The sequence below is a fragment of the Carassius carassius genome, chromosome 42 (assembly GCF_963082965.1).
Source record: "Carassius carassius chromosome 42, fCarCar2.1, whole genome shotgun sequence".
Classification (NCBI taxonomy): Eukaryota; Metazoa; Chordata; class Actinopteri; order Cypriniformes; family Cyprinidae; genus Carassius; species Carassius carassius.
This window is the reverse complement of record NC_081796.1, coordinates 2292160-2315134: the sequence shown is the minus strand read 5'-3', so window position 1 is coordinate 2315134 and position 22975 is coordinate 2292160. Positions and strand designations below refer to the sequence as shown.

At 37.9% G+C, this 22975-nt stretch overlaps 1 protein-coding gene across 2 annotated transcripts in view; it reads left to right on the top strand.

The window, feature by feature from the left end:
* LOC132124488 (partitioning defective 3 homolog) overlaps nucleotides 1-22975 on the top strand; it is a 474703-nt gene that overhangs the window by 326976 nt on the left and 124752 nt on the right. For both annotated transcript variants that reach the window (XM_059535542.1, XM_059535540.1), the window contains one exon: nucleotides 4498-4705. In XM_059535542.1, the coding sequence (XP_059391525.1) occupies nucleotides 4498-4705 (208 nt within the window). The remainder of the gene's footprint in view (nucleotides 1-4497; nucleotides 4706-22975) is intronic.

Sequence of the window (22975 nt, the reverse complement as noted above, 5' to 3'; positions counted from 1 at the left end):
TCCACATAAAAAACTGTTCGATGTTGGAATGAGTTTATGAAGTCTGTCCGACAGACCTGTCTAGCTAATAACACTTGCCAGGGGGGAAAATCACATCATCCCTTTGTTCTCCATTAAAATATTCCATTAAAAGCAAGCAGAATTTTAGTTTTCAAAAGAGTCAGATTATTTGCCTCAATCACTTTATTCTTGTAAGCTGTGTCCACATTGAGCTAAATACTGTCTTATCTCTTCGGCGGAGCAATAGAGGGCAAATGCGTGAGATCCCACAATAGAAGCATATTGCATTTCTCACCTTCCAATATTCAAATAACTCTGTTTTTCAATTTAGATAAGAGGAACCTGCCTGAGCCTGTCACCGAGGTTAATAGTAAAAAGTTGACAGATAAGGGCAGGCTTTTTCTTTCCACACACTTTTATTTACATAAAATGTGAATTTGGCATCACCCGAGGAAAAAAGTGTCACTGGGAGATATCCAGCTGGGAAAATGAGTTGGGCTGTGTTTTGTTGTGTTTTTTGGGCTGTGTTTTGTTGTGTTTTATGTTTCTTAAATATCAAACTTAAATGCGCTCTGCTCTTTGGCAATTTCAAGACTCCATTAGAAGTGATCGGTGTTCTAAAGGAGAAATGAATACCATGGCATGTCAGATGGAGAAGACTAATGATGCCTTTTGATTGCAGTGTCAAAACATTTACCACTCAGTCCTGTGTAGCTGAAATTTTCTGTTAATTACTGTAATTTATTTCTTTTTACATTTCAATCAACAATTAGCAGAACCGTAACTTACTGTGATAACCGATTTAATGAAAACGTCATTGATCTGTGAAGCCGCTGCTGTATCGACTGTGACTCTATAGGCATTAATATTCTTTTTCAAGTTAATTGGGATGTTTATAAATGAGAAGAGCCCCGTCCATTCCATTCTTCCCTGTGTTATTGGATACACTTTATCTCAGTAGTCCACATTAGACATTCTACTAAATATAAGTACATTTGCAATTGCTTGTCAGCTACCTCCCTTTAACTTTCTACATCAGTGTGTGTGTGTGTTTTTTTTTTAACTTGTAATTTGCTGCTTATTAATAGTTAGTAAGGTAGTTGTTAAGTTTAATATTAATGGATCTAAAACAGTCATGCCGAATAAGGTATTAATGTGTGCTTTATAAGAGCTAATAAACAGCTAATATGCTAGTAAACAAGCAACTAGTTAATGAGAACTGGTCATTAAAATAAAGTGTTAGCCAAATAACAAAAAAGTAATGATTAATTAATTAAATAAAAAAATAATTTCAAGAAATTAATGAAGTGTTGTTTCCACAGCGCTTTGTTTAGTGTCCCGCAGCAGCGCAGCTGAAGAGTTCTGCGTTAAAATGCACACAATATAAAGCTTTCCGCAAAGCATCAGAAAAAGTATTTACCATAAATGTGTCAGGGGGAAATAGTAAGGAGATCTTTTAATTATTTACTAATAAACTAGTGTTTTCTGAGTCTGTGTTGCAAGGATGAAGTTGCTGATCCTGACTCGCCACCAATTCATTAGACGTGCCTTTAGAGAGAAGTGCATCTTTATGGATTATGATTATAATGAAATCGTTTTTGTTTTCGATTTATTTAGTTTAGTAATTTAAAGCTTTCTATAGATATATTTGTCATGTCTGTGAGGCATGTATTCACTGAGTTTCGGTTAATTTTTGTGAAGCGCTCTTGTTCAAGACGAGACTGCAGAAAGCGCATCATGATTGTTTTCTTTATTTTATAAAAGCACAACGTTTTGCTGACATTGTGAGTGCACACAAATAAAAGTAGAAAGTTTTGGGTTTAGGGTTAGAATAAAATAAAAATAAAAGAATTCCATAATTGCACTGATTTCACATACTCTCCTTGTCTTATTCTGATCCATTTGGATATTGTTTCAGTAGATGGCAGAATGACAGAAAACACTGAAAGCGAATTGCACAAGTGAATAAAACAAGTGGAACAGGTGCCCACACTCTTCTGCTCACTAGCATCAAACCGCTTATCTAAGCACGCCGAAATATCCCTGATGCTCTCTCGCTTTCATGAGGCCTTTCTTCCATCGATCAGAGATTTGTTGGTTATTAATAAGCTGTAATCAACAGGCATCTGTCTCTGGCGCCGTTATGTGGCTCTATTCAAAAGCACTTTGCTTTTAGTACCCTCTAATTTTTTCCTCCTTTCAGAGCATTTTTAAACTTACAATTAGTGACAAATTAATTACGTCCAGACCATCAGGAATAGAGACAGTAGCTGTAATCAGACACTTGCTGAGCAATATCAGCCAGCTGTGGTCCCTTATGATTATACTGATATGCGATGTATCACGAAGATAGGTGGTGGAGGATGAATTAGCATTGCAAACCATACTTCAAAATAAAATGTTCCCACTGACAGTCGCTCACTTTTGCACTTTTGTGACGTGAAAAAAAAAAAAAAAAAAAAAAAACCTGTTAGCAGAGCAATTATTTCAGGCATGATCGCAAACACAAAACGTAATACACATTCAACAGTGTTGGGGAAAGTTAAAGAAAAAAAATATTTGCAATATTGCGTTACTCCCTAAAAAAGCAATTAATTGTGTTACTAAGTTACTTTTTTTATGGAAAGTAATATGTTGCATTACTTTCACGTTACTTTTTCTCATCTTGCCTGGGCTTGCTTGTTTGTTCTTAATATAAAAAAAGTTTTATTTTTGGCAAAAGCAAAAGCCCTTTCACACCAAAACTGAAATGAATATGCCTCAGGCTGAAAGGAATGTAAATACACATCTGTACAGTAGAGGGCGCAGCTCAAACAAACCTTTCAGTTTTGCTGCTATTCTGGATTACATGAAGAATAGGACGCAGGAGAAGAAAGTTCAGTACTCTTCAGCAATAAAAACAAACAAACAAATGTTATGCTTATTTAAGGTAATTTTTGCTTATTTTTATGTCTGAATTGGATCATCAAAGATCATCAGCAGAAATATTGTTTAAAAAAACTGGGATTAAACACAAAGTATTGTGTCATATTTAGAGTTTGCATTTCACTGTCTTTATTAATTTTGTGAGATGAGTAAATGCATGTTCACTTAGTCTAGAACTACAGTAATCACACAGCGCACACAACACCTCTGCACTCACTCCTGATTTCTCTCAACATGAGGACAGGAGAGCTACAGTCAGGAAACAAAGTACGGCGTTACTTATTTGGAAAAGTAACTCAGATATTTTCTTGTAAATTAAAAAGTAATTTATTACTAGTTACTTGAAAAAAGTAATCTGCTTATGTAACTTACATACGTTACTTGTAATGCATCACCTGCAACAACCTTCAGACTGCTCTTATCCTTACAGTCAAACTACAGAGTTTCTATATTCTGACTGCATAATGTCTAGACCTTGCTATAGCAAGAGAAATGATTATACGGTAATCGTTGGCCAAAAAATAATAATAATAAAATGCAGTATAGTTGAGACAGACTTTAGATGTGGTACTGCAGGTACTTCATTCAGAGCGGTGAGGTAAAGACAAGATGGGCCTCTTCTGGTGCACTTTAGCCTTTTCAACTTTAAAGTTCACTTTCTCTGTTAGTTTTATTGGGTCAGTGAGGAATTACGCTAATAGGCTTCCTGCACTGCTACTGGGTAACCGAATTTGAGACAGCCGTACTGTGGTGGGAAGATGTGACCCTTTTGAAGCAAAAAAATAATGGGGTTCCTTCAGACTGAGTAACCTCTAAGGTAAAACTCACTAGGAAAAATGAAAAGAGATTCAGGCAAGATGAAGAGCTCACAAGCCTCTGTTAGATATGGTTAGACTTGAAGACAAGGTTTCATTAAGAATAGGTTTCATTAAGTCAATGTTTATAGATGTCAGACCATTGAGGGTTTCTGCTTTTAGACATGACATTAGCCTGAATTCCTTCTCAAAGAAAATGTGGTATCAGTTGAGCTACTATTATACAAGTTTAATGTTTTATAAATTACTCAAATTTTATTTTATTTTATTTTATATATTATTATTATTATTTTTTTTTTTATAGATGTTGATACTTGCCTGGCAAAACAACCTCATTATTATTATTAATAATATTATTATTACTTATTTATTTTATTTCACATTTCACTGAAACAGTATAAATATAGATACATACATATTATTATTATTATTATTATTATTATTATTATTAATATTATTATTATTATTATTATTATTATTATTATTATTTATTTATTTATTTATTTTTGTTTTTGTTTTTGTTTTTATTTTTTACCAGCAAGTAGCCAGGGCATTGCTATGTGGTTGCGGGTGTTTGATAAAGTGTTTTAGTGGATGCTAGTGTTTTGGTTTTGTGGAAATGTTTTAATTTTCATTGTTTTATTTTATTTTTTATTTGCCACACCTAACCCTGTGTTGCTCTTTCTTAAGAGCGTACACATAGTCTGACTTCAGTGTTTATGTTAATCTATCTCTCCTGCTTTCTCCACGCTCTCAGTGGAAGAAGATACAGAGGAGAGCTCACGATCAGGCCGCGACTCCATTTCCACGGCCACAGACCTCTCACTCCCACTCTCCAACACAGAGAAACAGCTGAACGGAGGACACAGCAAAGAGGACAAGAAGAAAGAGCGAGGAGGGAAGGACAAGAAAGACAAGAACAAAGCCAAGAAAGGCGTGCTAAAGGGCCTGGGCGACATGTTCAGGTAATGTGCTCAGATATTCTATACACTTTATTCAGCTTTATTTGATTTTATTATTTTACCTTCATCCACACTCTTGCTATGATTTGTTGATGCCAGATGCAGTTTTGATGAAGGTTATTTTTAATAAGGGAATGTTTTATTCATCAATGCATTAGTTTCCTGCTTCTATTCATCACTGGTGATTGCTGGATTGTAACATTTCTAAAATAAATACATTAATGTGCAAGGCAGCCAATGTGTAGCTTTTATGTTCCTGTAAACAGCTTTGTTGCCAAGTTAAATGTCACCCCAACTGTGACTGATTTGCAGAATTTCACCGGCAACTTTGCACTACATGGGGCAGCAGTGGCTCAATGGTTCATGTAGGTTGTTTACAAACCGGAAGGTTGGTGGTTCAATCCCCAGCTCCGCCTAACCAAGTGTCGAGGTGTCTTTGAGCAAGACACCTAACCCCAGCTGCTCCTGACGAGCTGGATGGCGCCTTGAATGGCTGACACCGCAGTCGGTGTATAAATGAGTGTGTGAATGGGTGAATGTGAGGCAAATTGTTAAGCACTTTGGATGGCCATGTGGTCTGTTGAAAGTGCTATATAAATGAAGTCCATTTACCATTTACATAGAGGTTGAAGCAAATTCGGAATCAGTTAATTTCTAAAATAAATCCATATTGAGGATTAACATTTACTCTGCTTCTCTCGGCAAAGCTCTTCCAGAGGGATGAGACAGGTACAGATAACACACTTTTGGGGGCTGCTATCATGAAAAGGTGCTTTCCTGGTCTCCTGCCCCTCTGGGCTCTTTGAAATAGCGGGTCGTGCATCTGTTTGGTTGAGAACGCAGTGTTTCCCAATGCCAGGCTAATTAAGCCACGGCCTCCAGTAATTATTCTGATTTGGTGCTCATTTGAATCCCGCATAAATTATCCACTCTCTTATCTGCACAAAAGTTGTTTTGAGGCGGATTAGCGTAATGGGATTAGTTAGCATAGTGCGTTGCATACAATAAAAAACGACAAGTGTTTCCAGGTCATGCTTCAGGAGCACTGAAGGGTTAGTTTTAGCGCCCCTGGATTCGAGCTCCTCCACTCCACCACTCTTTTGTTCTATAGATTGAATCCGATGGACAATTACTAGGCCATAATGAGATGTTAGGTTGTGGCTTGTGTTTTGAGCTGAATTTGATTGATTAATTAATTAGAAGAAGCGTGAGGAATTCAGCATTCATTTTAATTAGCGTTAACAATTGTTGGTGTAGCCTTACGATTAACACGTGTTATGTACATACTTTCATTACCGATTAAATGAAATGGAAATACAGTTTCTTTTTCTTTTTTTTCCTCAGTATTGTAACGAATATTTTGAGTACATCAGATTATTGTAAAAGAGATATATGTAGGGTGTGGAATTGGTTATATATATCCAGGCAAAAATTACACCAAGATGAATAAAAATGTCACAAAAATCCATAATATGCTTATAAATATTCATAAGCAATACCACACGAGCAAGAGTGCAGAAGTTTGCCAAAATAAAATAGTTCCAAAAAAAGTAAAGCCAGTGTGTGTCTACGAAAAGAATAAATCCACGTTTTTTGAACGAATCGGTCTATGGATTGACTTGACGACTCACTCAGCCATCAGTTTCATTTTAGTTGACTCAATGATTCAATGCTGCCGTCAACATGGGTGTTTCGCTCAAAATAGATATATATATATATAATCCCAACAATTGGGAGTTTTGTGTTTGAGATTTAGAGATTTCTAAAATAAATCCATATGGAGGATTAACATTTTTTGAGATTTAGCTTGAAAATGAAAACTTTTTTCCCCACAAAATGTCGCTGAAATGTGACCGCACTTGTATAGGAGTTGTAGTATGTCGGAGTTTGATGGGTATTGTAGTTTTAAAAAGTCATAGTTGTAGAAGTTATTTGTAGTGATAAAATATTTGTAGACTAATTTCTAAAAATACAGAATACTGCAACACTTCGTTTTTTGAAGGTAATGTTTCCAACCATTCAGTGCTAGCTGTTTATTCAACCCCAACTTCCCCAACCATGTCCACTATTCATCGCTTTAGAGCTTAAGCACAGGGTACACATGCTATAATGCTGAACATTGCTGGAAGTCACCCAATGTTGTGCTGTGCTCATCTTGCTCAGGCTGTTCAGACTCATGTCGTACTGAGACCTTGAGAACACCTGGTCCATGCTTAGTCCACGCTGGCCTCCCCATGGAGAGGAGCTGTTTTGGATTTACAGCTTCAGTGATGAGGCAGAATGAGCTTCAGGTGCTTGTCATCACACACTGCTGGCAGCTTTCACTACCTCTGCTCTTGGCTCATGGAACCCTATTGCTGGTTTTCTTCTTCTTATTATTATTATTCTATTTATTTGTATTAGTCTTTTATGCTAAAAGTAACCAGAAGAGGTTGTGTACTATTTTTGGGAGTTGCCAACAGGGCGGCTCAGTGAAAAGTTATATATTTATATTTTTCTTTATGTCTCTGGAAACATATGGGCTCAACTGTTGAAGTCTTTCCCAGCTGTTCATCCAACTTGCATTAAATTGGCATACATCATCTAGAGACAACCTTGACAAAAAGTTGTCAAAAGAATCCCAGATTTAACCCAGTAAAATTTCCAGGCATTGCACAAAATGAATACATTGGCCTGTATCCTGTTCACACAAAATCCAAAGATCACCAAGTTTGGTACACATGGATGTCAAGGCCATGTGAAGAGACATGCCAAATTTAATCAATTTCTGATTCTAAGGGGAGGCGTAGATTAAAAAAAAAACTGTAGCCAAATGTAAGAATAAAACTTTTTTTTTTTTTTTTTTTTTGAAAATAGCCATGTTTACGTCATCCACACAGCGTATTCTTTCATATTTCACATGTGTGGTCAATTTTGGAATTACTTTGGTAATAGATATGGCCCAGTTCTTTCTACCAATGCAATCATTTTGAGAAAAGTGTAAATCAGTTAGCTTATAATGCAGTTTTCCATAACAAGCTTACAAGTGACATGTCAAAGTTTTATACGTAAGAGTATGGTTATGTTCAAAGACGTAACTCAATAGAAATACAATCTCTACTTAGTAACCCCACCAACAATTATAGATGAAAGGAGGTCAAATTTACACACACACACACACACACACACCCAAGGAGGAATCTGAGGTGTTTGCAATACACTGCAATTGAAGCTCATCTGCATGCATGAGTAAATGTGCACTGATGAGCTCTGCACTTAATGCTGCACTTAATGGACACACTGATTGAAAGAGCATTCAAATCAGAGGGAGGAAGAGAGGAGAAGAGAGAGATGAGAGAAATCACAAATCCAGAATTACTAAAGAGCTGAATGAATGGCCAGGCAAGTGGAGGCTAAATCAATAAAAATACATACATAGATATAGAGTATGCATACATAAAAGTTTGTCCCTGCCCCGAAGGTTCTAGAATACACTCTCAAAAAAGGTGCTAAATTTCATTTGATTCATAAGTTTAATTTACTGAATTTGCCATATTTAGGTATTTATTTGTTTATTTGTTTGTTTTGTTCAAAGTGTTTTTGAATGCACTATTAATAAAAGTCAAAAAGTCAATTGAAGTGTTGTAGAAGTCACTAGCTAAATAAAAGTTCTTTGAAATCGTTAGCTTAATAAAGTTCTTCATATTTGTTAATTTGTTGTTGTTATTATTATTATTACTATACTTAATGGTTAGGGTTTAAAGGCTTCGCTATAACTACAAAACTACAAAACAGAATCAGAATATCATAAACATTTAAAGGTGAATTGTTTTGATTTGGGCCAATAGGTAACCACCCAGAACACCATACTAACTGCCTACTAATGTCTTAGCAAGCACCTGAACAGCTGAGCTATCTGACAGTAGCATGCTTGATGATATTAGCTTAATGGCAGCTCTTTATGTAACTGTGACCTGCATGCAAGCATTCAACAAATACTTGAAAGGGGGTAGATGCCACTTATCATCGCCTGTCCTACAGCCTTAATCATACATGCATCATAAATGTGTCTGGCATTCTCTTGACATGGCCTTTAACATTAGCTCCTAACTGTGTTAGGCCTGTTAGCATGTCCGTCAGCTCACTGCACTTGATCTGTGTGTTACGTTGTAGAAAACGGCTCACCCCATCATTTATTCACTCTCATATTATTTATCATATTTATATTCATATATAAATTAATATTGCATTATTAATAGTATTAAAAATACATATATTTAGTATTAAAATTAGTACTGTCAAGTGAATGAATTTTTTAAATTGATGGTTTATCAAATGAATTGCAAATGAATTGACAATTTGTGCTGAGAAATTACCCCTGAAAGAAAATTTAGTCATTATAGTGTTAAATGAAAAAGTATATTTAGAAATAAATATTTTGATTGAAAATTGTTTATTACAAACTTTTAAGGCTACATGTGAAGTGGCATTTAATTATATTTACACAGATTCTTCAGAGGTGGCATGAATGTATTTACACTGCACTTAGAAATTCCATAAATAATGCTATGTGATTAAATGGGCATTAATGGATTTTTTTAAAAATGAATATTGAAATATTATTATAGTTATTATTATTAATAATATTTTGATGAAGTGAAAATCTAAATAAGGAACTAAAACTGTCAGTAGGTCACAGCAAGTCATTGTATCAATGAGTGAGTCATTCATTTATTCAACTGATTTGTTCAAATGGCTGATTCATTCAGGAATGAAACTGGTCATTGAATCAATTGGTTCAAAAGTGTGGACTCAATTGGTAACAAATCACTTCTGTGTATTGCTCAAAAAGGCACATCCGTTCTGCTGTGTCTTTATTTGGAGCTATTTTCGTTGGTGAAATTGAACAAAAACATAAACACAATATTAACTTATTGTTTATAGAACTGTATAAAATTAATATCACATTCGTAATCATGCAGACATTTGGGAAAACAGCACTTGCCCATATTGATAGGATATTGATAGGATAGCATCTTGCAGTTGATGGAGATTTGTGGGATGCACATCCAGGGCATGAAGCTCCCGTTCCACCACATCCCAAAGATGCTCTATTGGGTTTAGATTTGGTGACTGTGGGGGCCATTTTAGTACAGTGAACTCATTGTCATGTTCAAGAAACCAATTTGAAATGATTCGAGCTTTGTGACATGGTGCATTATCCTGCTGGAAGTAGCCATCAGAGGATGGGTACATGGTGGTCATAAAGGGATGGATATGGTCAGAAACAATGCTCAGGTAAGCCGTGGCATTTAAACGATGCCCCAATTGGCACTAAGGGTCCTAAAGTGTGCCAAGAAAACATCCCCGACACAATTACACCAGCACCAGCAGCCTGCACAGTGGTAACAAGGCATGATGGATCCATGTTCTCATTCTGTTTACGCCAAATTCTGACTCTTCCATCTGAATGTCTCAACAGAAATCTAGACTCATCAGACCAGGCAACATTTTTCCAGTCTTCAACTGTCCAATTTTGGTGAGCTTGTGCAAATTGTAACCTCTTTTTCCTATTTGTAGTGGAGATGAGTGGTACCCGGTGGGGTCTTCTGCTGTTGTAGCCCATCCGCCTCAAGGTTGTGGGTGTTGTGGCTTCACAAATGCTTTGCTGCATACCTCGGTTGTAATGAGTAGTTATTTCAGTCAAAGTTGCTCTTCTATCAGCTTGAATCAGTCGACCCATTCTCCTCTGACCTCTAGCATCAAGGCATTTTCGCCCTCAGGACTGCCACATACTGGATGTTTTTTCCCTTTTCACACCATTCTTTGTAAACCCTAGAAATGCGTAAAAATCCCAGTAACTGAGCAGATTGTGAAATACTCAGACCAGCTCGTCTGGCACCAACAACCATGCCACGCTCAAAATTGCTTAAATCACCTTTCTTTCCCATTCTGACATTCAGTTTAGAGTTCAGGAGATTGTCTTGACCAGGACCACACCCCTAAATATATATCACATGGTATAATTCCATATAAAAACATCCAGGTGCATTTGCATCATTTGACTCCATATCTTGAATTTAAGGGGCATATAATTGCTTTCTAATAGACTTCATTATCCAGCCATTGTGTCTTCCTGCATCATGTACAGTATGTCTGCTGGATAATATGTAATGTAATGTCATGTGCAGGTCTGGTGTGTCTAAATGCATTAATAACTTTAATGTGTTATTTTTTTTTTTCATTATTAATCACACCAAATTAACTTGTTAAATTGGCAGGCCTAATTAAAATATATTTCAAAATAATGACAGTAAGTTCATTTTGGGTTGAACTATACCTTTAACTGTCAGAGGGGACAGATGTGCTCATTGGCCAAAAAGATATGGACGGCTTGAGTAATCTGTGCTGGAAGAGTGGAGAAATAAGGGATGAAAACAAGTAAAATACATAAACGAGTGTATCGGAGTGAACTGGGGCACAGGGAGGAGGAGCGTTAGAGATAAAGAAAATGACTCCTGTTTTCACGCAATTGGTCACAGCAACTTTGGCTCAGGGGCAGACATGCCTCTATGGCTTGCATTAGTGGACACTATTAATATGATGTAATTGCAAGGCCTGATGCCCTCTCACATTGAATTACTCCACTCACACCCCACAGACCCTTCCCCCTTCACTGACCTTCAAGCCTCTATGTAGCACCACCCTGAACTTCCATCACAACCTCCAGCCTTGAGCGACAGAAGGGCCTCTGGGAACTCAGGGGGTCCGAAGGGGGAAGAGCACAGATGCCACCCCCCAACCATCTTTGTTATTTTTCCTTGTTGAGTGAACATGTTGCTGGGGTTATGGTACCTTTCATACATTTCACATTTGCACAGCCAGATCCCTCAAATTGTTCCAAAGTAGTGCGGTCTCACTTAGTAGTTTAACGTAACACAGAACGCTTTACCATGAAGAGGTAATTATGGAAAGACTGGAGAACTGCACACCAGTTACATTCACCATAATCAACCTCACTCACAGCCGCTGCTGTATGTGATGACTGAAACATTGATAGATATGAGTTGTGGAAAGTGGTCATAATATCTCCAGTTTTTCACACTATAATGAAAGGACACATAATCTGTGTTAAATGTTAACCACTTTTTGAGCACAGACCTGAATATGAAACTTCAAATGTCATAAATCTCGAATGCTTAGAAGTGCAGACTTATGTTCACTTTTTAAAGATGAAACTTGGAAGAACTGTTGCTGAAGTGAAGAAAAAGAGCTTTCATATGTATATATGTATATATATATATATATATATATATATATATATATATATATATACATACAAGTCCTTCTCAAAAAATTAGCATATTGTGATAAAGTTCATTATTTTCCATAATGTAATGATAAAAATTAAATTTTCATATATTTTAGATTCATTGCACACCAACTGAAATATTTCAGGTCTTTTATTGCTTTAATACTGATGATTTTGGCAAACAGCTCATGAAAACCCAAAATTCCTATCTCAAAAAATTAGCATATCATGAAAAGGTTCTCTAAACGAGCTATTAACCTAATCATCTGAATCAACGAATTAACTCTAAACACCTGCAAAAGATTCCTGAGGCTTTTAAAAACTCCCAGCCTGGTTCATTACTCAAAACCGCAATCATGGGTAAGACTGCTGTCCAGAAGGCCATCATTGACACCCTCAAGCGAGAGGGTAAAACACAGAAATAAATTTCTGAACGAACAGGCTGTTCCCAGAGTGCTGTATCAAGGCACCTCAGTGGGAAGTCTGTGGGAAGGAAAAAGTGTGGCAAAAAACGCTGCACAACGAGAAGAGGTGACCGGACCCTGAGGAAGATTGTGGAGAAGGACCGATTCCAGACCTTGGGGGACCTGCGGAAGCAGTGGACTGAGTCTGGAGTAGAAACATCCAGAGCCACCGTGCACAGCGTGTGCAGGAAATGGGCTACAGGTGCCGCATTCCCCAGGTCAAGCCACTTTTGAACCAGAAACAGCGGCAGAAGCGCCTGACCTGGGCTACAGAGAAGCAGCACTGGACTGTTGCTCAGTGGTCCAAAGTACTTTTTTCGGATGAAAGCAAATTTTGCATGTCATTCAGAAATCAAGGTGCCAGAGTCTGGAGGAAGACTGGGGAGAAGTAAATGCCAAAATGCCTGAAGTCCAGTGTCAAGTACCCACAGTCAGTGATGGTCTGGGGTGCCATGTCAGCTGCTGGTGTTGGTCCACTGTGTTTTATCAAGGGCAGGGTCAATGCAGCTAGTTATCAGGAGATTTTGGAGCACTTCATGCTTCCATCTGCTGAAAAGCTTTATGGAGATGAAGATTTCATTTTTCAGCACAACCTGGCACCTGCTCACAGTGCCAAAACCACTGGTAAATGGTTTACTGACCATGGTATTACTGTGCTCAATTGGCCTGCCAACTCTCCTGACCTGAACCCCATAGAGAATCTGTGGGATATTGTGAAGAGAAAGTTGAGAGACGCAAGACCCAACACTCTGGATGAGCTTAAGGCCGCTATCGAAGCATCCTGGGCCTCCATAACACCTCAGCAGTGCCACAGGCTGATTGCCTCCATGCCACGCCACATTGAAGCAGTCATTTCTGCAAAAGGATTCCCGACCAAGTATTGAGTGCATAACTGAACATAATTATTTGAAGGTTGACTTTTTTTGTATTAAAAACACTTTTCTTTTATTGTTGGTCGGATGAAATATGCTAATTTTTTGAGATAGGAATTTTGTGTTTTCATGAGCTGTAAGCCAAAATCATCAGTATTAAAACAATAAAAGACCTGAAATATTTCAGTTGGTGTGCAATGAACCTAAAATATATGAAAGTTTAGTTTTTATCATTACATTATGGAAAATAATGTATCACAATATGCTAATTTTTTTAGAAGGACCTGTATATATATATATAAAATCCTTTTTTTACCCAGGACCATTTAACATTTTTGAGTCATGTCCATGATTTCTGTTTGTGCGTTCACACATAGCAAGTGAAAAACCATTATCATTATATATATAAACCATTATATAAAAACAGTGGACATTTTCAGCCAAAAATTACAGAAGAGCCACCAGAGGGTTAAATAAGGACAATATCTTCAATCAATATTCTTATTAAAATTTAAGTAAAAAAAAAAAAAAATATATATATATATATATATAAATTTAAATTATACCAAATATTCAAATGTTTTATACATTTATCTTATCACAATTTACCAAAAATACTGTCCTTTTTTTTCTTTTATTTTCCTACTTTTAACAACTGTATATTTTGATTACAATCGAAAGTAAAATTAAATATTTAAAGTGAAAAGTGACATGACATACAGCCAATTATGGTGATCCATACTCAGAATTCGTGGTCTGCATTTAACTTATCCAAAGTGCACACATACTAGAGGTCTTAACGGGTCCAAACATTTGTGCCCGAACCCGAAAGAGACCCATAATGTACTACACCGAACTGACCCGGACCCGTCTATTATTTCAAAAGCTGGACCCGGACCCATGTAGATCCGAGAAATGCCTACCCGGACCCAACCCGGACCCGTCTGGAATTTGAAAGCTGGACCCGAACCCGCTGGGAAAGACACAGACCCGACTGGACCTGATTGTCACGTTTTCCAACTTAAATTGCTATTACAAGTCAATAAACCTGTTGCGAAAAATACAGGTTTTTGTCTTACTTAATTTAAGGAGCCGTAGTCTCTCTTCCTTGTACCTGACTGCCTGTGATGCATTACAATCCTCCGACAAGAAAGTTATCCATGTTATTCCTCTCGTTATTCCAAGTCCAAGCTTAATCCACTCATTATTTCAGTTTCAAAAGTCCACTTGATGTCACGGTGACGGATGACAAATGCTACTGTGCACATGTCCATTCTGACTCGAGTTAACTCGCATAATAACTTCGACTGTTTGCCCTTTTGAACTATAATAACGATCGCTCCTTCAGTGCCATGGCCGCTGACGTTATTTATTTGCTATCATCTCTGTGCTCTCTGCTCTGCGTCGAGTCTGAATCTGACCACTAAAACTTTAAGATTAAACAGTTCATTTATATTATTATAAAAATGGGAGAAAATGTAAAGCGCGGTTTGGCGGTCGAAATGTTCCCTCACTGGTTGCCATAGAAACATGAAACGCGCTCAAAATATATTTAATGCAATTTGAGCGTCATAGAAAACATTCATGTGACAGTTCACCTCAGATTGTGTTGCTGATTTGAAATATATTAAATATTAGTGTGTCAAGTCTGCAAGCATTATTACCATGCGTGCACTTGCATTAACTGCTCGCTCTGCTTCTAATGGCAAAGAGAGAGAGAGATTGCTTTTTTTGGCTCACACTTTTGTTTTCTTAATTTTACAAGTTGCAAGTTACAAAAAAACACAAGCAGTGTTTGATTACGGCCGGGTGTTCTCCGAGTCCGATGACTCAGATCGCACGGGTATTACACACAATGTTAAACAGACCCGGGGCCCGAGGTAATAGATTCGGACCCGACCCGGACCCGGCTGATCATTTAAAATATAGACCCGAACCCGTACGGATCCTGGGTCGGGTCCCGGATTGACGGGTATCGGGTGCACTGTGAAGACCTCTAACACACACACAGCAGTGAACACACACACACCGTGAACACACACCCGGAGCAGTGGGCAGCGATTTATGCTGTTGTTGTTGTTGTTTTTTAAGGCAACTGCTCAGCATTCATGTATTGTCATTTCAGCACAGCTGTCTACTAATAGTTTCCTTCAACATAGTCAAAGAATTGCCCTCTGCACCTTTAAGGAGTGTTAGAGTGAACAGGAAGTGAGACACAGAGGACTTGAGAGATTGCAAAGTGATCACTTGTCATAATGCCAGCACCTCGGATGATGTCGTCCATCTGTCTCCTCTATATGACAGAGGTGGTGTATGTCATGACCTCCTGAAATGAAAAGAAATTAAAACAAAAGAAATGAGATTGTCCCTCAGTAGGCTTAACACAGGGCTGGCTGTGTAAATATAATATATCTCTTAAAATAGTCCTCGTAGTGGTAGTCTGAACAGATTTATCGACAGGCTTCCTTCAGGGGTCACGAAGGGAGATATTCTCACCTCTTCCCCACCATTCCATTACCCATCTGCCAATCAAACAGCATCCGCTCACAGCTGGGTGCACAGGGGTATAAGAAGAAGATGAGCTCTCGGGACCCAGGAAAATAAAGAAAGTAATTGATATAACAGAGATTCCCATTAAATATGAATGAAATTTAATTTAAAAGCTTTTATTAAGCATAAATTATGCCATGCGTGGTGTGATTGCTCATCATTGTGCATTTCGAAAGTTGGGACCAGGTTGGGTGCAATGAGAGACCCACTCTTCACCCCGTGTGTTCAAGCCTCATAGAAGTGATCAGACTTATATGACCCATCACAGAACCAACAGGTGCAATTGCATTTGGAGATATCATGTCATTGCATCTGGTTTCCAGGCTCTTCAGGTCAACAAGTGTAAAAGGAGGTGGGGTATAAGGTAGCTAACTGAATCTGAAAGCTGGGCAAAGTTGAAACCAAACACTGATGTATCTCTTAGATTCGTAATGACTTTGTCAGAGAGGCAGGACTTGAGCATCACTGGGTTTGTTCTGCATATTTGCTCTCAGGTTTGAATAAGAACCTTAAACAGGATTCATTCTGCGATTGGCAGACTGCTACATTTCTAAGAGCTCTGATCTGCTTTGTAGCAAGTTACATTGAGACTCACTTTGTTTTGATCAGCATAAAAGCACGAGCACTTTTTGCTTTATGAATTGCATCCCTCGAGACGATGATAATCTTAACGAGACAACAAAAACATAGTGAGCACTTTTATAAGAAAAATGGAGGCTGAGATCCAGAGACGGCATAAGATGAAGCCAGAAAGAACAAATTAGAGTTTCAGCTTACAGACTCTGATAAGATAAGTCTGATAAAACTACCCATTTAACAGTTTAGGGAGATGAGCAAGTGACCATAGAGTATGAGATACATTCACGAGAATGGAAGGGCAGCAAATGAGGGAGAATTTTTATCTTGATTTAATGCATGTGAAGTGCCAATAAGACGTCTCTGTACTCTCAATTTATGATGGATAGCATAACATTTCATGAGAGATTGCAAGCACTGTCAAAAACATCCCATTAGTGAGATGCAAAAGTGCTGCACTTGAACATGTCCTTTCATTCACAAGACAAGCATGTGTGTTTCTGAGCACGTCTAATAAAACCTTAGTGGTGTCTTTCCATGCTAATTACCAGGAGATATCTGAGAACCGAGATCTTTCAGGGTTTCTGATTTTGTGACTTGCGTCATAAACAGATTAAACGTGTAAGCTTTGTAAGCTAGTTTTGTTGGCGAAAGCAAAAAAAAACAGACAATATTGTGTCTAGAATGCAACTCACTCAATATTAACTTCCTGTTTGTTGAACTGTTTACAAAATCAATACAACATTTGTATCGTACTCATGCAACAATATTCTGACAAAAAAATGTTGCCTATATTAAAATAAAAAATAATTAAAATAACAGGAGAGTCAAAGTGGCTCAGGCTATTGTGTGCAAACTTTTTTTCCTACAAAATGCAAAACCAATAAATGGTTGTCAGCATTAAAAGGTATAATTGCTGCTTTCTCCTGTGCAAATTTTATTTGTGATGAAAATAACAGTACATTTTTGTCAGTTATTTTATCCACAGGTTGATGCATTTCTTACAGATTTCTGCTCTTTTAAAATCGGATACAGATGAAGTAGTACTGTAAGATTACATTTGTTTGAATGCATTATTGCGAAAGCGATTGCAAGTGAATGTGCTGTATCTGTTTAAATCATGCTTTAACCTGAAAATAATCAGTAAAAGCAACAGACAAACTCATTTCTAACTCACTCACAAACTAACTTCCTGCTCTGCTATTGCTGTCATTATAACCTTCTCATTTGAGAGCTTTATCAAGCTATAGCTAAATATGTTAAACATGTGAATTCTTGCTAAAAAAAATGCAGTTATGTTATGGGCCATTGGCATGAATTGTACTTGTGATGGAGCGGTGGTGGAGCGCTTTTGGACGAGTGAAAAACACAACACTCCAACTTTAAAATTGCTTTTTTTTTGAGTCTTGGATAGGTGCAATTTAAGGTTTATTCAGTGGTAAATTGGTTTGAATTATATATTGCTTCTCTTATAGTAAACAACTTGCAAGAGGAAAGGGCTGATAGAACACATCCACAGAGCTCCATTTGAGAAGAAATGGCAAATTGTGTTCTAGTAAGGAACTCGTAAGGAGCTAGTAAGAATACTAGCCTTGAGACAGCTAATCCCAAAGGGTTGCACAGGCGTGATGAGATGAAGACCTCTCCTCCATTTATATGCTGCAGAGATCCTCACACACCAAGAGCAGAACTGAAATTTTACAAAACCTTCAACCAAAAGTTAAAGTTTGAGACTGGATGGACAAAAGTACATTGGCAGTCCTATAGCAGATCTCATTTGGCTGATCTCAGGGATAGATGTTGATGTTGATGTGGATCATGCTGAGGTGCTGCAGAAATGTGTTGTGATTTCCCTTACCAAGATTTGCTAAGAAAAGTAAAACATTTAAAATATTGGGAGAACTGTTCCAATCATGTGCACAGATTGCACAAATATACACATGTCGAAACATTATACTATGAGCGCAGTTACATTCAAGGATTTCCTTCAAGAGGAAGACTAGATTTGATTCAGGGCTGCCATGTTTTTTGGGGAAAATATTAGTTGGACTGATATGCCCTATTAATGGGAGCTGGGACGAGATCACCATTAATCTGTAATGAATACTGGAACATTTGCTTTGGCAGGACTAACATTGTTAGACAGATCAAGGCTACAACCATAGAAAGTAACTTTTCTCTGGAACTAAATTTGGCCTTCTGGCCAAAGGAGGATCTATTGCTACACAACCCAGTCTTGACTCTGTAGTCAGCTACTTTTGAAGGAGGTACTATTGGCTATATGAATACACAAACGTTTCCATTTGTTACCCATAGAGGGATGGATATCTGTTGAGAAATTGGCAAAAGGCCACACACCTGGCTCAGAGATTGCTGACCGTTGTCTCTGAAGCTTTACCACCCGCCTCCAGACTCACGCTACAGTCACAGGCTTCAGAGAGAAGACAGATGAGGGCATCTATTCCACAACTAAGAGTTCCTTCAGCAAGAATGACATGACCCTAGAGGCAAACCAAAAGTACTCAGTTTAGAACATTTCCTTAATAAACACACCTGATTCAACTCTTCAGCTCGTTTTCAATATAAACCAATAAGGGAGACATTTCTACTGTTAGTGTGCCTCTGGAACAGGGTTAAGAAACACTGACTTAAAGCCATCACTGATTATTTAGCCTCATAGACTCATATTATAAGGTTGTGTGTGATGTCATTTTGAATGGAGTGAGCATCTGTCTTAATTTCTCACTCTTTTCTTGTCCACATTTTATTATGCTTTCACTCATCGTCTCTGTCATTCTCACACCATGTTTATTGACTTGTGAGATGAAAAATGAATAAAGAAGACAAACAGCTTTCACACTGACGATTTGATACCAAACAGATTGAAATTATATTTACCATTTCTTTAAAGGAATGTAATTACGATCAAACTTGCCAATCAATCATTCCTGCCAGATACATGTTTTCGATTCCACAGTAAATGACAGATTATTTTCCTTTTTTCCCCTCCTCTGTTCTGTCGTTCCCAGACTGATGATGTCTTAAGTGCTAGTTGTTCAACTCGTTTGTCTTCAGGAGGTTGTAATTGGGCTTTTCTATGGCACTAGGGAGACAATGAAAAGAAAGGGCTGGAAAGGACAGGACAGAAGTGGGGGGAGTCAGAGACACTGATGGTTTGGTGATTGTACAAGGTTGCAGGAAGGAGAAAAACATGCATGCAAGCATTGGCAACCATGCTACTACAGCTTTTGTTTGTTCATATATTCAACTATTTTGCTGTTGTTGTCTTGTGCTCATATATGCTCTGCATTTACATTGCACAACAAATATTTCTTGGGAACAAAGTATTTTTTCACTGATATACGGTGCAAAACTGGCTGTGTTTAAAGGCAAAGGCACGACCTATCATTAAAATGTGATTTAGAGTTAAGCAAACCTTCCTTCACCTGACTTGCCCCGAGGCTGTGTGTGTGTGTGTGTGTGTGTGTGTGTGTGTGTGTGTGTGTGTGTGTGTGTGTGATCAGAATGTCCCATTGAGTATGCGCTGTGAGGTGGCATATCTAGGTCACACACGCTGGCACATTACTCCTGTGGGAGCTTTCTCCTGTTTCCTTTTCTCTGTCTTCTGTTCGTGTCATGGATTGTCTCCGCTTTCTGAGGTCATACAGGAAGTATTGCATAGGTCATATAGGGTGCTACTTTGATCTCACCCTAATAATTTAGACCCATATATCACAAAAACACACACACATACACTCTTTCCCAACACAAAATAATATAGATTTTGCTCTCAGTGAATCATAATGTACAGTACAGACCAAAAGTTTGGACACACCTTCTCATTCAAAGAGTTTTCTTTATTTTCATGACTATGAAAATTGTAGATTCACACTGAAGGCATCAAAACTATGAATTAACACATGTGGAATTATATATGGAATTATATACATAACAAAAAAGTGTGAAACAACTGAAAATGTCATATTGTAGGTTCTTCAAAGTAGCCACCTTTTGCTTTGATTACTGCTTTGCACACTCTTGGCATTCTCTTGATGAGCTTCAAGAGGTAGTCACCTGAAATGGTCTTCCAACAGTCTTGAAGGAGTTCCCCGAGAGATGCTTAGCACTTGTTGGCCCTTTTGCCTTCTGTCTGCGGTCCAGCTCACCCCTAAACCATCTCGATTGGGTTCAGGTCCGGTGACTGTGGAGGCCAGGTCATCTGGCGCAGCACCCCATCACTCTCCTTCTTGGTCAAATAGCCCTTGATGCCTTCAGTGTGACTCTACAATTTTCATAGTCATGAAAATCAAGAAAACTCTTTGAATGAGAAGGTGTGTTCAAACTTTTGGTGTGTACTGTATATGTTCTTATTCTAGAGCACATTAAATTGTTATATTTTGCCCCATCTTGCTAACACAGGCATGTGTGAAATATGCTGGGCTATCAGGCATCAGAGAGTTACAGAGATGGGCTGAGATGCCTAACGATATGTTAAAATATCTATGCAGTGCGATCTTTGGAGCTAATGACTCCCTCAGAGCAGCTGACAGGGCCAGTATGGTTCCCTCCATGACATTCGACACATGCACTTCCCACAAGCTTCCATGTTTGATCACGTTTGCTTTTTGCTAATTCAGTTTGAATCTCATATGCTCTATGCAATATTATTATTACAGTATTTGCAAAGCAGCCCCTTTGAATTCCTTCCTCCTCGTCTTATTCTACACACATTTCTTCAATTAATTCACCTTGAATTTAAATACTAGAACATTTAGCTTCAAATTCAAACAGAAAAACCCAAGGAGAATGGAATTGGATTTGCATTTACTGGACTATAAGTCACACTTTTATACACTTCATACACACTTTTATACACTTTTTATCACACTTCATAGTTTGGCTGGTCGTGTGACTTATAGTCAGGTGCGACTTATTTATCAACATTAATTTGATGTGAACCAAGAGAAATAAACCAAAAGAAAACATTACCGTCTCAGGACCAGCCAAACTATGAAAAAAAGTGTGACTTATAGTCCGGAAAATACGGCAAATGCAAATCCAATTCTGTTCTCCTTGGGTTTTTCTGTGACCAGTATCCCTTCAATCTATTTGGCCTCTTGGGATTCCTGTAAATTGGTTGCAAGCTGCATATATTTATGATGTCCATACATGAGTACACATAAACACAAAATAGCTTTTCGATTGAAATCCCCCTCCGGATTCCAGCAGTAATATCATGAATAAATTCATCAAATGACCGTAACCTTACGCACCAAGATTTTAATTTGCCTTGTTGTTTTTCTAATTCAAACCACAGGAATAATCATGCTTGGATGCCAACTCGTTTTTTTCTAATTGCCATCCTTCTTGAGGAACGACACTGGAGTGTGTGTGAATCTAAGTGTCTGTCAATCCTACATCTTCTCTGCCAAGGACAAGCCTCGAATATGGCTGGAATATCTTCATTTGCTGTTAAAAAGAGCCGTCGTTTTCACACGTCTCCAGTGTTGAGTTTGTCAGCGGATGGCAGTGTGGCGTTAGAGGTCAGGGATAATGAGGTCCATGGGGACCATGGCTATAAACAACAGAGCTTGTCGCCAGGGCAACGGCGGCGGTGTAGCAACTCGGGCGTTTAATAATGATGTTCCCATTGACATGGTGTAAGTACTAAAGGCTAGGGAAATTTGGAGAGGCACTTGATACTGCACTTTCCATCATTCGTTTTGTCTCTCTCTTCCTAATAAGTTATTTCCAGCCATCTTTCAGTGCTGGCTGTGATTTCTGTCTCTCTTTGCCCTTGAGTGAACAACCTCGACTTACCACTAGAACACAAAAGGAACAGGAAAAGCGAACATATCCAGCTTTCAGTTCTTCTCCACCCTAACAAAAATATTTTAAAATTACACGTGGCTCGCCATAGGAGCAGAACGGCCCTGGATTTTGTTCTTAACCACATCAACTCTGGGGACCCACCAGTGGGTCCAATATTGCATATGCCTAATTCTCAAAAAATCAAAATAACAGCTGAAGTGGTTAAGGGCCGTTTAAAATGGAAGGTGCGCCAGAGAGAAATGAAGGACCGGGTGCCAAAATGTTACTTTCTGTGAAAGCATGTGCTGTTAAATCACATCAGATTTCATTATCTTCTATCACTGACCCTAATTATAACCTTCAAATCAGGATTAGGCATAAAAGTATGTCAAACATGTATAAATGGTCTGAGAATTGAACAAATAGTTGTAATCTCCGCTCAAAAGAAGACAGGAATCACGTGTTTGTGGTGTTTATTTATTTGTATTTTTTGCTGATTAAAGGAGAATACAAGACTTCTTTACTTCACAAATGATTGCCAAAAGTAAAAACGCTATGAAATGCATAATATTTTGAAATGCTTGAGCTGTTTTTGGATCCGGTACCCCAAAATTAGTAAAACAAGTATCAGATTACTTATTTACTTTTTCTGTCTGTCCCCTTTTGAATTAGTGGCATATTGTTCTGGATATATCACTGTAAATTCTGT